At 36.0% G+C, this 19,388-nt stretch overlaps 2 protein-coding genes and 1 non-coding gene across 4 annotated transcripts; 2 read left to right on the forward strand and 1 right to left on the reverse strand.

Annotated features, from left to right (window-relative positions):
- Positions 1–468: 468 nt before the first annotated feature.
- On the reverse strand, positions 469–2,663 carry LOC142531608 (sec-independent protein translocase protein TATA, chloroplastic). Its single transcript, XM_075637808.1, has 2 exons — positions 2,294–2,663; positions 469–799 (listed from the first exon to the last, which is right to left on the reverse strand). The coding sequence occupies exons 1-2, from the start codon at positions 2,591–2,593 to the stop codon at positions 680–682; spliced, it is 420 nt and encodes a 139-aa protein (XP_075493923.1). The 5' UTR covers positions 2,594–2,663; the 3' UTR covers positions 469–679.
- Positions 2,664–3,663: 1,000 nt separating this feature from the next.
- On the forward strand, positions 3,664–6,502 carry LOC142530285 (putative serine/threonine-protein kinase PBL7). 2 transcript variants are annotated; one of them, XM_075636044.1, is made up of 9 exons: positions 3,664–3,887; positions 4,053–4,198; positions 4,271–4,368; positions 4,460–4,632; positions 4,724–5,353; positions 5,433–5,581; positions 5,728–5,949; positions 6,021–6,170; positions 6,252–6,502. In XM_075636044.1, the coding sequence occupies exons 1-9, from the start codon at positions 3,698–3,700 to the stop codon at positions 6,309–6,311; spliced, it is 1,818 nt and encodes a 605-aa protein (XP_075492159.1). In that variant the 5' UTR covers positions 3,664–3,697; the 3' UTR covers positions 6,312–6,502. The 2 variants fall into 2 exon arrangements, with proteins under 2 accessions (XP_075492159.1, XP_075492157.1); XM_075636042.1 differs by lacking the exon at positions 6,252–6,502 and having other exon boundaries at positions 6,021–6,233.
- Positions 6,503–16,935: 10,433 nt separating this feature from the next.
- LOC142532094 (small nucleolar RNA R71) lies at positions 16,936–17,041 on the forward strand. The gene has a single exon (XR_012816488.1). It is a non-coding gene; the product is annotated as a small nucleolar RNA R71 (small nucleolar RNA).
- The last annotated feature ends 2,347 nt before the right edge of the window (positions 17,042–19,388 follow it).

The raw sequence follows: 19,388 nt of genomic DNA on the forward strand, positions 1-19,388 counted from the left end.
ACTTATATTAAAATTTCTGTTATTTACGAATGAGTGTATTTTGTACCACCCATGGGCATGGAAGTGGTAAACAGTTTTGTGATAGTATTTTGTTGATTAACACCGACAACTTCTAAATAAAAAGTATGATCCACAGTTGCTGCAAATAATATGATGATAAATGCTACAATCTAATATGGAAACAGAGGTTATTTTCTCCCTAAAAATTTCAACCAACACTAACTTAAAACAGGACGAACCTAAAAGAACACAATCTACCATATCAATACAGAAAAAGAAAAAACACTTTGTATTCTCACAAAAATATACCATACCAATACAGAAAAAAAAACACGTGTATTCTCGAAAAATTGCGATGTTCGGATGAATAAATGTTTAAAATATTTTTTCTTTACAGCTAAGATAAATAATTTTTGGTTCTACAAATGAGATTAGTATACATATAAATTATATTATGACTTCAGTATCTAAAGTTAAACATCACATTTCGTGCAGTAGAAGATCCAAACCACGTCAAAAGATTTTTTTTAAAAAGAAAAAAATAGGCACATGAAAGAAAGCAAAATAGAAAGTGGGAGTAAGTTCCGCACCAGAGTTCAACATCAAACCCAAAACATGATTGAATAAGAAGTTTCAGCTTTCAAACTACATAAACTTTAAGAACTCTCTTTTTTAGGCTCTATATTTGAGCGCCTTTCTTCTCCTTTTCTTCTTCATTGGCAGTCGCAGCTTCCTCAGTAGGTTGCTCTACAGAAGACTCGCCGTCCTTTTTCAGTTCTGTTTCAAATTCTTTTGCCGCCTACAAGTGTGTCAAGTTAATACCATTCGATTTGTATATACAAATATAGAAACACGAGAATAACTAGGGGGAAGCTAGAATGCAAAACTATCCTTTTTGTTTTAATTATCAAGATACAACGCTTCCAAAGCGGGATCATAGGGTGGCAGCGGGATGGTCCATCCACCCCTCTACGATATTTAAAATTTTATATGCTCAAGTATATTCTTTCTTTTTATGTAAAAATATTAACTTTCAAGTTCTTACATTTGAAAACTAACGTTTTCAGTTTCTTCCTTGCTGGGCCATTGTTATGCTAACTCATGTCTTTAACAAGCAATTGAGGTACATAAATCAGGAAGCAATTGAGACTGGAAACATGATTACACGTGAGACAAAATCAAGCACTTTACAAATCAACTGGTCTTTTTCGGCTCCTACATTGACTAATGTTAGATCATGTGGACCAACTTGAGATCCACATTAAACAGCACGATCCAAAAACACACTTGGTTTAGGTCATTAGGTGTAGGGGTAGTAAAGACGAATCTTCATTAGACAGCAGTGGGCAATGAGGGTTCGTGTAAGTCCGAGCCTGTTGGTATCTTCTACATGAATCTACCTCTCGATCTTGAAGCCAATGCGATTTACTTTTTCTTTTTGGTACAAAAATAGCACATTTAATTGGGACGTAGACAAACTTCTTTAATATCTTTTAGTAACTTGCATGCAATTACAGAATTTCTAATTTATGAGGAAAATAAACATACACACACATTTGGATACCCACTTGATTTTTTTGTCACCTTAGCATCGTGTGGTAGCTTCCAGCACATGTTAAAGTTAAATGTAAGTCATTTTGGACTGAAGTCGAGAACAAATGTAGAAACAAAAGGTAAATTATAATGCACAACTTATACGGATATGCATAAAAGGATTAATGGGCAGCATTATTAAATTACAAACTCAGAATACTTCATAGAAAATCCAGGGAGAGACGATAAGATTAACTAGTGTCAAATTCTCCGAATCAAGTATCCATCACCGTGAATTGACATGATCACATGGTACATAACTGAGGCATCTCCTACACTAATTAGCGCTCAGGAGCCGACAAGGTTCATGACATCTTGTTATGCAGAGTCTACAATTCAATGTTAAAAGCTAAGCTGATTATTAGTTGCAGCTCTTTGCTTTTGAATTTTTCCCATCAAGAAAATACTGTCATTATGAGTAGAGTTTTTAACATTTTTATTCTTTCTTGAAAATAGGGTAAAATGCAATGACTTGGAGAAAAATAAAAAAGAAACATTAAAAAATAAATCAATTAAACAACTTTCAAGACTAAATAATACAACCCAAATATTAAATACTGCTTCAAGAACACTCCTAATTCATTCACAAACAGAAAATCTGAGGTAGAAATTCAAGTAAAAGACTGGGTGAAATGCATTTATTGATTGACTTCACCTAAAATTCCCACTATAATTTTTCTAGTCAATAAAAAAAGCATACCTTTTGGAAACTCTTGATAGTCTTGCCCAGACTGCGGCCCACTTCGGGTAACTGCTTAGGCCCGAAAACAAGCGCGGTAACGCCCGCAATAACAACAAGCTCAGGTACTCCGAGACCGAAAAGGCAATTGCAAGACATCCGTCTACTTCTTTTATCGGAGTACTTTGTTGAAGCCATAGCAAGCCCGACCCGGTTAGTGCTGAAGAAGAATGAGGTGGAAGAAGAGAGATCAGCATCGAACCTTTTTCTGGGTAGAGCAGCAGCTGCTGTCACGGCGGACGCCGAGATACTGGCGGCCATTTTGCTTGGTTGAACTCGGAGGAGATGGGATGGGTGGGGGGTGGGTGGACTTGATTTTTCAACTACAACTAGATCAGATTATTATAATTATTATAATATATACCAACATGAAAATTATACATTAATTTTTTAAATTTAAATTAACCGACATGGCATAGTTTTACAGTTTAATTTGGTACATGGAATTTTACTTGGATGTATTTTGAAGTGAATTAATTCATCCCATTTTCTAGAATTGAATATTTATAGACGACCATATTGTTATAAAGTTTATTCATGTAATTGTCATTTTGTGTTATGTTCACTCCTATATATATATATATATATGATTCACATTAATTAATTAATTAATTATTGTTCTCTATGCTTATTTATTTAAGATAGTATTTGAAAGATGTCTGACTCAATTAAAGCTACATCATTGCTGAAGATAACTTAATTTGAAATTATTAATATATGGAGCAAGTTTAATTCGATCGTCTACTTAAACATACATACATACATATTAGGCCTATTCCCTAGACCATAGATCTTGTACCTTAATGATAGAATATCATGTATGTGTGATTGAAGGCAAAACATTATGTCCATTTAATAAAATTTAAGATGAACATTATATTTTTATTGTTTTAGATTTAGATTTGAAACACTGCGACTCTTATTGTTATTGTTGATGGAATAAAGAAAGAGCGGGTGGAATCATGCATGTATTGTCTATTATTAAACTGATCAAAAGAATCTCTAGTTTTCTTAGCCATCTTTGTCAGCCCAACAAGAAGGATTCATTGATACTTCATTAACCAACAAAATATGGTACATTGTTTTGATCTACAATTCAATAATTATATGCATTGAATTTATCACTTGTGGCTGTCACCGAATTTCTTTCTTGAATATACAGTTGATCATTTGGATCCCAGATCTTCTCTATAATAGGTTTGCTTGTTTAATTTCTTGAATTGTTTGTTAGAAATCACTTATTTCAGTAAGATCGATGTTGGACTTAAACTAAATCAAATTCATGTTCTGACAGTACCTGGAAATATTTTAAAGACACTTCAATATATCCTGAGATTGTTATATATCCATTTGAAAGAAGATATTATGTCCAAGGGAAGTGAGCAGAAACAAAAATTGGTGGTGTTACAGACATGCATAGACGTAAGTTGGAGTGGGATCAAATGGTTGTTGAATGATTTGTCTATGAACCATGGAGATGAACTCATTCTTCTCGGACTTCTTCGCCACATTAATCCTCATTCTCCTCCTCTGAATATAGCAGCTGCAAGATTTTGTGAGTATTCCTTTAAAACACCAACATTCATTTGACGAAGATTTATATCATCAATCCATAATCTAACTTTATCGGTTTCTCAATAAGAATATGTAACCAGTGTTACAAAAATCAAAACATGTTTCTTGCATATATTGATTGATTGTTGTGGTTGAATTTCTGAAGTGGGATACAAGTGTAAAGAAGATCCCGATAAGGTATTAGGATCAACCCGAAAATCCACCGAGGACGAGCTTAGAAGGAAAAAAGATGAATATCGAAAGAACGATGGGATCGTGCAGCTTCAGAAACTATACGAATTAGAGAAGAAGGTAAACTAACCATATCATACATTACACAGCCGGAAAATTATAAGAGAGAAAGAAATAAGATCAAAATTTCAGGTTAAAGTGAGTGTGGAGGTGGAAGCTGGACCATCACGGAAGGTGGCTGCTATACGTGCCATAAAGAAGTTGGGGGCAACATGGGTTATTCTCGACAGGTCTATTTTTAATTTTGCATATATCATTGAATGGGAGATTTCGTTTTCTTCGAAAAAAGGTGTCATGTGTATTTTGATCTGACAACACTAGGGAGATGAAAAAAGACAAGCAATACTTTATGGACCGGCTGTCTTGTGGGATATCGACTATGAAAAGTAACAACACTGTGGTAAAACTTAGAGGTCCTATCGATGAGCGACACGTTTCTTATGATGAAATGATACCATCTTATTCGTGGGAAGAGCTGTATCCTTCCCCTCAGGGTAAGTCGATCGGCCTTTAATGGATTTGGATTGGATACTATACTAACAAAAAGCAGATTGAATTTATTGTAATTTTTTAAATTTACCGCAGAATCTTTCCCATTTAACCCACGCAACGAATTATCATATTGTTGTTATCAAAAGATAGCTTCTACTTCTAGTTTCATGGAGACAAAACAAGATTCCCAAATACCCCTTCAAGCAACATCTCACCATGAAGATTCATCTTTTCGTGGGCATAACAAGTCTCCAAAACCAGTTGAAAACCAACTCCAGAAAATTTCAAATTTGGGAGAAGCATTCTGTATAGACCGGGGAGGTGAGGGGATTGAAAGTAGCCAAATGGAAGAGGAGTTTGAGAATTCCGTATGTTCATCCTGCAAGAATAGACGGCCTAAGATTGGTTTGCAGAGAGACTTTACTTATGCTGAGCTTTACGAAGCTACTGATGCGTTTTCTTCAGAGAATTACCTATCAGAAGGTGGATTTGGTTTTGTTTTTCAAGGAATACTGAAAGACGGGAACAAGATAGCCGTCAAGCAGCACAAAGCTGCCAGTCTTCAGGGAGAAAAAGAGTTCAAGTCTGAAGTTCATGTGCTTAGCCAAGCCAGACATGAAAATCTAGTCATGTTACTCGGTTCTTGTTCCGAAGAAAGCCACAGGCTACTTGTGTATGAATATGTTTGCAATGGTTCACTGGAAAAATGCTTGTCAAATAGTGGTAACTACTTCATGCAAATACTGCTCATTAATAATATATATGGAATGCATATTTAAAGTTTTTTTAAAAAATACTGCAGATGAAAGCTCTCGTACTCTGGATTGGGAGCAGAGAATAAAAATTGCTGTGGGAGCAGCAAAAGGTTTGGAATATCTGCATGCACATAATATTGTCCACAGGGACATGAGACCAAGCAATATTCTCATTACACATGACCATGAAGCACTGGTGAGATTTTACTTAATATTTATTGAGTTCTTAAAATACCATACATTCAACAAACAGGTTGAAGAATAAAATCTATAGCTAGAAAATGCAATCTTTTAATGTTGAAGGAATTATAAAAATAATGTATTTTTAATATTTTTCAACAGTTGGGAGATTTCGGGCTAGCAAAGGCACAACAAGGTGATACATTTCAGTCCTCTGATAGTGGTGTGGTGGGAACTCTGGGCTACGTGGCTCCTGAATATGCAGAAAGTGGGAAAATGTCGACAAAGACTGATGTCTACTCTTTTGGAATGGTGCTACTGCAGCTTATAACTGGACTAAAGACAACTGATGCAATACCAGAAGGAAAAAGTCTTGTTGGTTGGGTAAAATGTCAAATCTCTTGGAGAGATTACACCAAAGTGGTGATATATATTAATTAGCATGTTGAATGCAGGCAAAACCACTTCTGGAAACGAAAAACTATCCGGACTTGATTGATAAAAGGATTGTCGACTCCCACGACGTGCACCAACTATTTTGGATGGTTCGAGTGGCAGAAGACTGTCTGAAAAGAGATCCAAATAAAAGGTGTAAAATGGAACTGGTATGTCACTATCGTGTCTTGGATTTTATTTTTAGGAAAAAAAATGAGAAAATTGGCATTTAATGTTTTTGACTTATGCAGGTAGTTCACAATTTGAGCTGCATCAGAGAAGGCAACACAAACTTTATAAGAGATTTCTGATGTGGAGAACATGTTTGTTCACTTCTAATATTATTATTATGTATTTCCCAATTAATAGGAATTCTTTGTTTCTGATAGTTTTTTATTTCTTTATCCTGAACAAAGTGCACTTTTCAGTCCCAATCTTGGTCCAGTCATTCCCATCCCAACATACCGTATGTTTTCAATACATATGCATTCAGTTTCTTACATTAATTATTATAACAAGAAAGCCAAACAATATTTGGAGATATATAAAATGTATTTTGTTTGGGTTACTTTTATATATCTTTGAATGCTATTTTCACTACATTTTATCATACAATTATACATAATATGTACTTGGATAATTAACAATAAATATTGATGCAGCTAAAATAAATGAGTCGTGTAGACCGGGGACGCAAGATCCGACTGGTTGGTAAACTGGCCCACGTACATGGCTGGTAAACAAGCCCACCTAACTGGTAAACAGATCCATGTAGGCAGTATATACTTAATTATGTGGGACGTCACCTGCGTCACGAACATTCGTCATGGGGCACCGGGACGGTTCTCGGCGTAGACACTACTGACGCTTAAGTCAATAAGCATTTCAAATAAATCTTTGAAAACTAAAGAGCTTGAACAAAAATGAGAGCATCCCCTTGCATTGTGCGAGTGTTCCTCTATTTATATACTTTTAAGAGTGTCTAATGGGCTGAGGCTTTCGCAAGCATAATCCATATTCAGGGCCTCAATAGTGCTAACCCAACAAATAATCAATTGAATTAGGCTAATTCAATTGATTTTATTAACCCAAAATAATTGGGCTTATATCCATCATAGGCCCCTCACTCTCGAGCAACTTCAGGTAAATGGAGGTGATCGAGAGTATAAATTACATATGGAAATCAATCAGTCAAAGATCGAGATTTTTATGCAGGTTTTGGGGAATGATTTTATTTCCCTTTTCGCAGTCAAATCGATATTTCTTTATGATACATATATTTATACTTTTTTTGGAATGATTTTATTTCCTTTGCTTTGAGATGGAAATATATGTTTCCAACAGTTTAATTATAAATATGAGTAGACGTGAAATTAAAAAAAAAAGACTAAAAAAATTGCAAAAAGAAATGTGAGTGAACCGAAATTGCAAACATGAGTAAGCATTGCCTTTTCTATCTCTTTATTACTTTTTTTATTGTTTTGTGACTTTTCATGTTTGCATTGTCTTTTTCGTCTCTTTGATATTGTATCTTGTATTATGACTTTTCATACTTGTTCTACTGTACTTTTGATAATCATTTTCCCTTCTTTCATGGTTTGATTGAAATAAGATGGCTTCTCCTCTGTGTTTTTTTTATTTTGTTGTTTGGGATTTGAATTGGTGTCTGGCGGAATGAGGGAGATGAAAGAATTGCTCGATTTCATCTGTTGATGTGGCATATTTCTGGCTACTTGGCGGATATGGAGACGAGTCGTTCACTGTTGGAAGGGGGATGATTGTTTTTGTTAGTTCAAAGGGGCGGTGGATCGTCGATGTTTACTCTAATTGGGTTTGGAGGCAGCACTATGAAAATCTTCTTGTTCTTGGCAGTGGAAATGGTGGTGATGGTCAATCTGCATTCTTCAGGCGACCCCGGCAAAAAATTGGCCAATCGGTTGTCTTGTCCATTCAAAGTGCGAGATCCTTGTGCATAAGCGGGGAGTGAGATACTTTTTCTCCGTGTAGGAGGGCGATGTGTACAACCACCTGATTCATCTTCCTTGCATGTTTCATCCTTGTGCCTTGTCATCTTGCAGGGGTCATGGGAAGATGAATTGTAGTCTGGATTTGTCTCACCAACATCAATGTGTGGAAGGTGCGTGAATATCTAGGCCATTACTTCGGATGCTGCCCAAGTGGTTGTCTCTTCCATCATGGCTTTCAGTGCTTCATGAGTGATAAGTATCTCTGACTGCGGAGGATTAAGAGGCGGGTGTCCCTCACCCATAATGTTGCAAGAGGTATGTGAACGAGTTTGCATACTCGAGTGATGAAGATTGGTTGGTAAATGAGCCCACAAGGCTGGTAAACAGATCCACGCATGCTGTATATACTTAACTTTGTAGGGTGTCACCTGCGTCACGAACACTCGTCATGGGGTTCTGGGAAGGTTCCTCGTGTAGACACTCTGACGCTTATGTCAGTAAGCATTTTAAAGAAATCTCTGAAAATTAAAGAGCTTGAGCAAAAATAAGAGCCTCCCCTTGAATTGTATGAGAGTTTCTCTATCTATAAACTTTTAGGAGTATCTAATGGGCTTGAGCTTTCGCAAGCATAATCCATATTTCGGGCATCAATAATGCTAACCCAACAAATAATCAATTGAATTAGGCTATTTCAAATGATTTTATGAATCCAACAAATAATTGAGTTTATACCCATCAAATATCCTATTGAAATCTAAATTTTAGTGTTTGGCCAATTTATTTTGGTGACCAATGATGACAAGATCTGATAATTGAGAATTTAAGCTGTTAGTTGATAAGTTAAAGTCGTTTTAACTTTTGAGGGACATCGATCAGTTAAATAACGAAAAATTTAGTCGTGAATTGTGGGAGAAATGCAACATAACTGTATTCATTTGCACCTATAAATATCCATCTCTCATTTCTGTTAAATCACACGAAAAGTGTCATGACGCTCGTTATATTCAAAGAATTTTCATTCAAGTTCTGTCCAAACTCAAGTAAGGATTATGTTCAAATTCCTGCTATTTTCAAGCAACCGCACCTAGTTTTCTTTCACATTTGACCTAAAAACTGTAAGAGGGCTTATGCTTTAAAATATATGTATGTGTTTGAAAATTCGATCGACATGATATATTTATTCAAATTGATATATGATTTCTTTCCTACTTTTCGCTTCAATATAATTGTTATATTTGAAATCATGTTTCATACTATTTGAAGGCGCTGTTATGATTTGCATTTGAAATGATAATTGAATTTCCGATATTTGATTTTTTTATGAACCTGATGTAGTGGAATATAATAATCGATACCATGGTCTCGCCCCTTAAAGGATTAAAAATTAGAGACTAAACGGTAAACTATGAAAAATAATATGACTTTCAGTGCCATTTGTTTTGTTCAGCTTTGATTTTGACATGCTATTCTTCGAATAGTATAAATATATGTATATTTGTTATTGATTATGATTGATCGGCCCTCATCTACCGAGTATTTCCTAAAATACTCACCCTTCCCAAATAAGAACGAGGATCAACTCGACGATGTGGAAAATGAGATGTTTTCGGGATGATGATAATTACCAAAGTTAGATTTCAATTTACAAAGTTAGATTTCAATTTACTTTATATTGACTGAAATTCACTTCCGCACCTTTTGTATTCAAATTTCATATAATTGTGAAGACTATGTTTATCATTTATGAAAAATACTGGTTTGGTTGTACATTGTACTACGAGGGTTTATTGTTTTACGATCGTGTGATTGTGAAACAACATCGGAGGTCTCCCGACCCCGGCCACAGGGCGTGAAATTTAAGTGATATAAGAGCTCACCATGTTTATAGTCCGATTGGGATAACCACCATTTTCATAATCCAGACGGTATTGAATTGCTAAAAATTGTTGAAATTTTTGGCAAGATACATTAAACTGACGCCTTAGCACCATTTCAGCCCAAATCGCACAGAACAAGCACACTAGCACCATTAGAAGGAGCCTCGGTGCCGAAAATTCGTAGCATCGGCGCCTCATCGGCGCCTTCTTGGCACCTCAGCGCCTAAACTTCGGCCAAAATTTTTGGAATGTTGTAAAATCAATAACTTTGCCTAAGAAACTCGGAATTCGATTCAAAAAATGTTCTAGAAACCTTTTGATGTAAGCTTAGCATCTATGTCAAAATTTCCAAACTTTACATTTTTGAAAATTTCTCAAAAAATTGCATTCGACCTATTATTTTCCCGATACTGCTTATTTGTTACTATTTCCTGATTACTATTTACATTGTTATCATTTTGGCATATTATGAGTATTTCCTCTTGTTTTATTTCAAGAAATGGCTCATGCTCCCTTTCAACCACGTACTCGTGCTCAAGACGTTATCCGTATGAAGGAACTCGCCCTCGACAATCAAGACAAATTGATCAAACTCTTAAGGTCTAGGCTAGCCAAAGGTCGACGTGAGAAAGAGATGATGGTTGCAAACAAGGTCGAATTAAAAGAACGATTGAATAATATTTTTCACCCGTTGGAGTTGGTTATGGGTGATAATCATTGTATATGAGATGACATTGACATTGGCCGTCATTCAGAGAAGAAACTTCGTGACGATATCTAGCATTACATCTCTCAATTGAGTGAGGCAAACTAGTAGCATGGAAAGAACAAAAAGATGTTAGAGGCTACTCAAGGTGCCATCATAAAACTCTATGAGGTAAACTGCCACCTGACCAAACGAACCGATGCCCTTTTGATTGAGAGGAATCAGAATTTGACAAAGCATAGGCAGTATGACCGACGATTTCGGTTATGAATAAATCTAGCAAACAGACTATATCAAGTTATAGTAAATGAAATATGAGTCCAGATATCGATCCCATATAGACTAATATTTAATTACTATATTTTTTGTCACTTAACTTAAGCTAGACAAAATAAACAAAAACAGATGATGCATGAATTATTAATCTAAACTATTAAATAAAATAATTGCAACTAAAAACGATGGATTCAAAGATCAAGGAAGGATTCAACTTGAAATAAAGAACGAAGACAAACAACGATACCAAACTCTACTATGTTGACGTGTGTTAAAATTTCACTTAATTATTTAATTCTTGACAATCACGGTGAAATCCTCAATTTATTTATTATAAGATTCTTCGAGTTAATAAACCTATTTAAATCTAGCAGTCCAATTATTTCTAATTGAATTTAATTAGATCTAAATGCATTAAATCTTTGTGGAATTTCAGTTTTCACCTAAAACCGCACATTGAAACCGAATACTATTTCTAATCAGTTTAATAATGTGTTGATGACATCTTTGTTGTTATATTTAATCAATCATCTTTCAATTCGTGATTAATATCAAGAAATATTAAACATCAATCAATAATTAAAATCGAGAAAAATAATATCCTGAAAATAAACAAAGTATTGTTTGGTCATATTGTGGTCTTATTCTATAGAAATTTATTTTATAAAATTAAAAAACAAAGAGAAGACATAATGTTTGAATTCATAAGAATAAAATCTAGGAAGAAATAAGAAAATCTCAGCGTGGTTTGCGTGATTTCCCCTTTGAAGTTGTCTTCATTCTCTCTCTCAAATTCTAACAGTTACCGTCTTCCTCCAAGTCTCTCTTCCTCTATACTGCTATCTTCTACGTAAAGTCTTTTGTTCTCTCTTTCTCTGCTTCCTCACTTCCCTGCTCTCTCCCTTCTCTGCTCTCTGTTGCTGCTCACGTACGTCAGTTTTTATCTTTCTTAATGGGCCTAATCCTCCAAATCTTTGAAGCTCATGTCAAATTCAAAAATTGCAAATAAGATTGTAGATATTTTATTTTTCAAATGTGAGGCTTCCTTTCTATCAAGATCTGTACATATTTTCTTCCAAAACTTCAATATTTTCAAGGAATAAATATATTTTATTCCATTTCTTTTGGTATTTTGTTGCTTTTGAAGTCTTGTAAAATCATCTTATCTATCAAATTAGGCTTTTTTTCTCTTTTATTCAAATCTATGAATATTAATTCAAATAAGCACATAATTAGGATTTTTTTTCTCTTTTATTCGAATCTGTGAATATTAATTCAAATAAGCACATAATTATGGATAACAATTATAGATAAACACAAATATTAAAAATTAAATCCCTAAAATCTCTATGACTTTGGTTTATCAATTCTCCCACACTTAGCCTTAGTTCGTCCTTGAACAAATCAGAGAATAAAAATATAACTGAGGAATGTTCAATGATTCACCACAAAAATGACATAATCAACACTTTTCAACCTACCAAATTCTGCCACACTTAATCAAAGTATCACACTTCAAAAATCAAAAAATTCACTTTCGTTGCAACTTCAAAACTCAAGCATTCATTAGAAAAGATCAATATAATGAGACATGTGTAGTGTGGAAGTCAAAACTCATATTCCTCAAAGGTGTTTTAGTTCAGTGCGAGTATCGTTCCACTGAAAACTGTATTTTAAATTATTATTATCAGTTATCAAATCTTTAGCAACGAAATTGGATTGGAATTTTTTATTACTACTATGCTCAAATAAACATGCAAATAAAAATGTTCAAGAATTAAATAATGAGATCTAATATCTAGAATGGTTGATTAAAATTCAATGAGACGTGAATTTGTTGGGAATTTCAGTTCACCTACCCCTCGTTCATTTATAATTCGTTCGATAGTGATTTACGCTTCCGACAGGATTTCCTATTCGATTGAACACGTCCTCTCGAGCTATGCCAAACTAATTCAACTCAGTGAAGTAATTAAATGTCTTTAATTATTTATCAAGAGTGAATCGCTTATCGATCTATGAAATCCCCTAGTTTTCGTCCGAATGAACTATGACTATCGGCGCGTGTCCAATTTCATATATCTATGTAAATTGTAGATCCACGGAATATGCTACTCGTTCCTAACACAAGCTATTCTATCGAACTCACTGGCAATATAAAAACGTTGTTAAAGTTAGCTATGCTCTAACAACACAATGCAAAACAGTAGCACATTCAAGAATAAAGCAACAATCGAAATATAAATTTACTAATCAAAGTTTGGAGTAGGATCCCCTTAAATCCCAACAAATATTTTATTTAGCTACTCGAATTCATAATAAAAATAAACACAACAATGTTTAAAAGATAAAAACTAAATTAGAAATACTAGATTTGACAAAAAATGAAAAAACGATGCCCGGAAATCTTCGACTCTTCAACTCCAAGTGCGAAATCCTCTCCAAGGCTTCTGGTGGCTGCTGAATAATGATGAATGATGTCTGAATAAGTTCCAAATCGTCCAAAAAATCAGCCTCCTCTCGAAATTTTGGAAAAAAGATCGGCAGCAAATCTTTCCAAAATTCAAACGCGAATGTCCGCCCGGGCGGATAGCTTGCGCAGATCTTGAATTTCAATTTCTCTCTGACGCGCCCGGGCGGACATAAGTTTCCGCTCGGGCGGATGACTCTCGCAAAAAATCCTTTTCTCACGCCTTGGAGGCGCCCGGGTGGATGTGAATGTGCGCCCGGGCGGATGGCTTTCGAATTTTTTCTTTAATTTTCAGTTTATGCACGAATCACCTGCATTTTCACCAACTAAACGCATGAGCAACAAGAAAACATAAATTATGCTAAAATAATACAAAATGCATGTAATCTAAATAATAAATGCAACACAACGGGACATAATACGATATGAAAAACAAGTAAAATCCATCCATATCAACCCCTCAATACTAGCATTTTGCTCGCCCTCGAGCAAAACAGGTGGCAAGACAAAATGAAACATGACACAAAGTAGCTTGACAGTGAATTCATAGTCATCAATTAGCCTCAGCGAAACTCAATATATTCCCTCGTCGATCAATGCAAAATCACAACTCTTCGCACTTTCTTTTGGTCTAGACATTGTTTCAAATAAAACCTGAACGTGTATGTGTGTGTCGTTAGTCCTAGCATCATAAATGACAGAGGGATCCATTCTCAACAATTTTCAGAGATTTAAATCAGTATGTTAGTGTAAATTTTATTCTCCTTTATTCCTCTGCACTCAGTAACCACCAGCAGTAGTTTTTTTTTTGTTTTTTTGACTGAATTGGAATACAGTAATAAAAGAACTATATTAGAACATTTCATCTCAGATTCAAATCCACGTGTTTTACATTTTTAGCCAGGAATAGGATCTCATTTCTTTATTTGGCTCCTCAGCACCTTACATCTCCAACTTTAGCCAGGAATAGGATTTCATTCCTTTATTCGGCTCCCCCACACCTTACATCTCCATCGTTCTCTTTTTTAACGCTACTGATAGATACCTCGATTCAAGAGAATATCGTCAAGTTCAATTTACACCTTCAAACATATTCGTTCCCCACTTTAGTTTTAAATTTTCACCATATTATCATGCATGCTTCTAGTTCTAACATTCGTACAAAGAGGATTCAGCATTTTAAATGAAACTTCATGTCTTTACCACAACATGTGCTAAAGGAGTGTGATTATACGACAGACAGGGCATGTCTCATCACCTCTTAATTATCCTTAGCTAACAAGTACTACTTCTAACACTGTCGGCTGACACACACCAATGCAAAAACGACTAAAACTAAATGCCCACAAATAAAATGAACAAAGCACTAAAAATGAACACACAAAACAACACCCATCCACCCCCCAATACTAAAGTCGAGCAGTGTCCCCAATGAAACAGACGATAGAAAAAGAGACATATAGTGCGTAACAAAATAGATGCAATATGACCTAAACATGCAATAGAAATCGAAATAAATAAAAGGACTGAAACAAAATGCAAGAAATAAAAAGAAGGGACAGAAGTGACTCCCCTCTCAATGATCATCCTCCTCGTGCGCCTCCGGGGGAATAAGTTCATTCTTTTCATTAGTGATCACTGCATCAAGGAGTTTGATAGTTTCTGCTTTTACTACCTCTTGCATCTTTGGATTCAATCTTCTCTGGGGTTGCACAAGAGGTGAGTACTTGTCTTCCATCAAGATCTTGTGCATGCAGACTGATGGATTGATCCCTTCGATATCCGCCACCTTCCACGCAAATGCACTCTTGTGCGCTAGATAGACGTATTTCAGATGTGGAGGTAATGGCTTGAGCTCCAGAGCCGGTGGCTCCTCCAGGCTTGACTTTTGAGGGATCAAGTCTCGTCGATCCCCCAAGTCCTCTAATCTCATCCTTATTGGCCTCTTCCATGGCTGGTTGACATTGAGGTATGCCACTATTTCGACTTTCTCTACATCCAATTCATCTTCTCTCAATTCAGTAGTGAGAGTCACTTCCAAAGGATCTCTAAATAGCATCCTGCACATAGTCAGACATAAGAGAATCAAAAGCATCAATTCTATAACAACTATCAGAATGCAGTGTATGCTTAAGTGCATTAAAAACATTAAAAGTAATCTCCTATTCTCTCACTCTCAATCTCAACTTCCCTTCTTGAACATCAATCAGAGCCTTGCCAGTTGCAAGGAATGGTCTCCCCAAAATCAAGGGCATCTCCATGTCAAGTACCACAAACTCCGCAGGAAAAATAAATTTGTCTACTTTCACTAGTACATCCTCAATAACTCCTCGTGGATACTTGACAGATTTGTCAGCTAGTTGTAAAGACATCCTCGTTGGCTTAGGTTCTCCCAATTCAAGTTTCCTAAACACAGACAACGGAATAAGATTAATACTTGCCCCAAGATCACAAAAAGCTTTATGAAAAACAACATCACCAATTATGCAAGGAATAGAAAAAATCCCTGGATCTTTTAGTTTCGGTGGGATCTTGTTTTGTACCAATGCAGAACAATTCTCAGTCAAGTTTATCATCATGTGATCCTCCAATTTCCTCTTATTAGCTACTATGTCTTTCAAAAATTTAGCATAACTAGGCATTTGCATTAAAGCATCGGCAAAAGGAATATTGATATGCAATTTTTTAAATACCTCAAGAAACTTACCGAATTGTGCATCAAGTTTTGCTTTTTTCAATGTTGCAGGAAAAAGAGGAGGTATAACAATTTTAGATTGTGCAGTGGGTGCTGGTGTAGAGTTAGAAGACTTACCTTTGGATGTCTCAGTCTGTTCATCCGGTACTTGACTATTTTCTTTTTCTCTAGACTCTAAAATTTTTCCACTCTTCAACTCGATGGCCTTCACTTGCTCTTTTGGATTGGTCTCTGTGTTACTTGGCAAGGTGCCCGGCTCTCTACTTGCTATCATCTTCACTAACTGCCCAATCTGATTCTCCAACCCCTTTATTGATGCATCTTGGTTTTGGAGTCTAGTTTCGGTAGATGAGATGAACTTAGACATCATTTGCTCCAAATTAGATTTTTCTTCTCTAGGAGGGCCAGATCTGTACATCGGCTGTTTCCCATATTTTTGCCCTCCTTGTGGTCTATTTTGACTGTTTTGACCACCCCATGGGAAGTTGGGATGTTGCCTCCATCCAGAATTATATGTGCTTGAGTACGGGTCATTCCTTGGAGGGTTTTGGACTCCCACTAGATTCACTGGCCCCTTCTTGCACATAAAAGGACCACTGTCTTGACAGTCCTTAATATAGTGTTTACCTCCGCATTTTTCACAAAATATCTCTTGAAGACGCATAGCTGTGACACCCATATTCAAGCCGTCCAATTTCCTGTTCAAAACATCAAGCTGTGCAGTAATAGCAGAAAGATTAGTTACCTGGTGGACTCCTACACTTCTCCGCTGGTTGTTCCTTTCAGATTAAGGATGATAGCTGCTAACATCCATCTCCTCCAACAATTCATATTCTTCCTCAGCAGTTTTTCTCAACAGGTTCCCACAAGCAGCAGCATCTATCATAGTACGATTAGGAGTAAGCAAGTCATAATAAAAGCTTTGAACGACTATCCCTAGTGGCAGTTCGTGATGAGGACATATTTGTAATAGATCTTTGAAGCGCTCCCATGCCTCATATAAAGATTCCTGCTCGAATTGATCAAATGTGGTGATGTCTGCCCGCAGCTTCATGGTCTTAGATGGAGGAAAGTATTTGATGAGAAACGCCTTCGCCATATCCTCCCATGTGGTGATTGAACCTACAGGCAAACAATTTAACAATGCTTTAGCTTTATCACGTAAGGAGAAAAGAAATAAACGCAATCTAACAGCATCATCAGAAACTCCATTAAATTTAAAAGTATCGCAAATTTCAAGAAAATCTGCGATGTGCGTGTTTGGGTCATCTACTGTGTCACGCCTCGAAACTCGGGATTGACACCGACGTTGTTTAACAATCACACAATCGAAACAACAAGTCTTTCGTATCACAGTATAAACCAAACCAGTTTATATATCATAATTTAAATGTAACAACTGTCTTTACAATAACGAAATCCAACGAAAAAGTGATCAATGCGGAAGCGTCTTACAATTCGTTTAAATCAGAATATTCGAAATAAAATCTACTACTATTCTTGCGAATCACCAACCCCAAAACTGTTCGGACTCTTCATCATCGACCTGTTCTTCGGACTTATCTGGTACAGATTGTAAGGGGGGTGAGTATTTTGGGAAATACTCAGCAAGCGGAGGAATATCAAGCACAATAAAACAACATGCATAGATTTCGAACATAAAACATGAGTTGCATACATACTTCATAACACATGCATAACTTTTACCAGCCACTGTGATTTATCTAACTTTCTATGGTTTACTGACGTCAGTCCCTAATTTTTACTCCTCTAAGGGGACGAGATCCCCCACCGCGTAAGGATACGTCATGGTTGGGATTCCCACCCATATACAGTCGACTCCTCACAGTGCTTAAAACAGTATGACAATTCGACACAAGAAAAGAAGTAGGAAAGGACATGTACTCGACTGTATTTTCAAAAACCGAAAAATTCACATATGCATAAAATTCGAAAATTTGAGTTTTAAAAACAGCCCACTTACTGTATATATTGATGCTCAAAACATAGGCGTTTGGCTTCGGGAATTGAGTCGCTTCTCGTTCTTGCTCGGACGGTGCTTCGGCTTCGACTTTTGGGCTAACTTCGGGACGATTTTTGGGCAGAGTTTGGCTAGGTGAGCTGCTGGAAATTCTCGAAATTTCAGAGAGGATTTTCGAATTTGTGGAGTGGAGAATGATTAGGGGTGGTGGCCTATTTATAGGGGAGGAGGATTGAGCTAAATATGGTGGCTAAATCATGCAAAAATTGCTTCAAATCTTGCAATATTTGACTCCAAATTTCCTTGCCCCTTTTCGAAAATTCAGCTACCTAAGTGGTGAGATTATTCCTTGATCTCAATATCCTTCATAATTTCGAAAATATGGTGGCTAGGGTAAGGAATTTTTTTGTGCAAAAGTTTGATGATTTCTTCCACTTTTCCTTGTAAGTTACCATGCATCCATGTCTCACAATATCTAGGCATATACTCTGTTATAATTTCGAAAATATCATGCCTAATTCTTTAGATCTTGTAGGATATCTCAATATTGTGAATCCCCTTCCCAAATTTCTATTTTGCAAGTCTTGGTTTAAAAATTATTGACTTGATAAATAATAACATTTCTAATACAAAGATTTTTAATATATTTTCCCACTTCATACCATAATTCAAGATCCTAAGCTCTTAAATTTTCTTACACATGGTTAATTAAAAGTTAAAAAAAATCGGTTCTCACATACTGCAGATCCTTCAAACTGGATTGTATTCTGAATCATCTGAATTATAGATGGCTTGATTTCGAAGTGATTTGCTTGCACAATAGGCCTCACAATGCTGGGGCGTGCACCATCCAAAGAAGGCTGGGCATACTCTAGCATTCGTATGCGGCGTGGCATCTCAACATGTCTATATTCATGGTGTTCCTCCTCATGCTCGTGCTCGTGCCTCTCCATCAGTTCCTTCAGTCTCTGGTGTTGTCTTCTCCTGCGGAAAGTTCTTTCAATTTCAGGGTCGAACTGCTCGAGCTCCACGTCGAGTGACTTTGGCATGCACTAGAAGACATATCTGTAATAGGATATGGAGTGTTAACTTAATAAAGATGAAACAATGCTAAAGAAAATAACTAAAAATAAAATTGTGAATTAACAGTCCCCGGAAACAGCGCCAAAAACTTGATCGAGCAAAACTTACACTGTGGAATCCTCAATAAAAATATGGTTTTGTATGCTCGAAAATGAATCGCAAGTGCACGATGTCAAGTAATAGTATAATGTAAGTGAGTACAAGTATCGTTCCACTGAAGACTGTATTTTACAATTACTATTTTCAGTTATCAAACCTTTAGCAACGAAATTGGATTGAAATTTTTTGTTACTACTATGCTCAAATAAACATACAAATAAAAATGTTCAAGAA

Source organism: Primulina tabacum, chromosome 17 (genome assembly GCF_025594145.1).
Source record: "Primulina tabacum isolate GXHZ01 chromosome 17, ASM2559414v2, whole genome shotgun sequence".
NCBI classification, from domain to species: domain Eukaryota; kingdom Viridiplantae; phylum Streptophyta; class Magnoliopsida; order Lamiales; family Gesneriaceae; genus Primulina; species Primulina tabacum.

Coding starts and splice junctions, on each gene's coding strand:
- LOC142531608 (XM_075637808.1), bottom strand. CDS start 2,593: ATGGCCGCCAGTATCTCGGCGTCCGCCGTGACAGCAGCTGCTGCTCTA. Junction 800..2,293: donor CTATCAAGAGTTTCCAAAAG/GTATGCTTTTTT, acceptor ACACACTTGTAG/GCGGCAAAAGAATTTGAAAC.
- LOC142530285 (XM_075636042.1), top strand. CDS start 3,698: ATGTCCAAGGGAAGTGAGCAGAAACAAAAATTGGTGGTGTTACAGACA. Junction 3,888..4,052: donor TATAGCAGCTGCAAGATTTT/GTGAGTATTCCT, acceptor GAATTTCTGAAG/TGGGATACAAGTGTAAAGAA. Junction 4,199..4,270: donor TATACGAATTAGAGAAGAAG/GTAAACTAACCA, acceptor TCAAAATTTCAG/GTTAAAGTGAGTGTGGAGGT.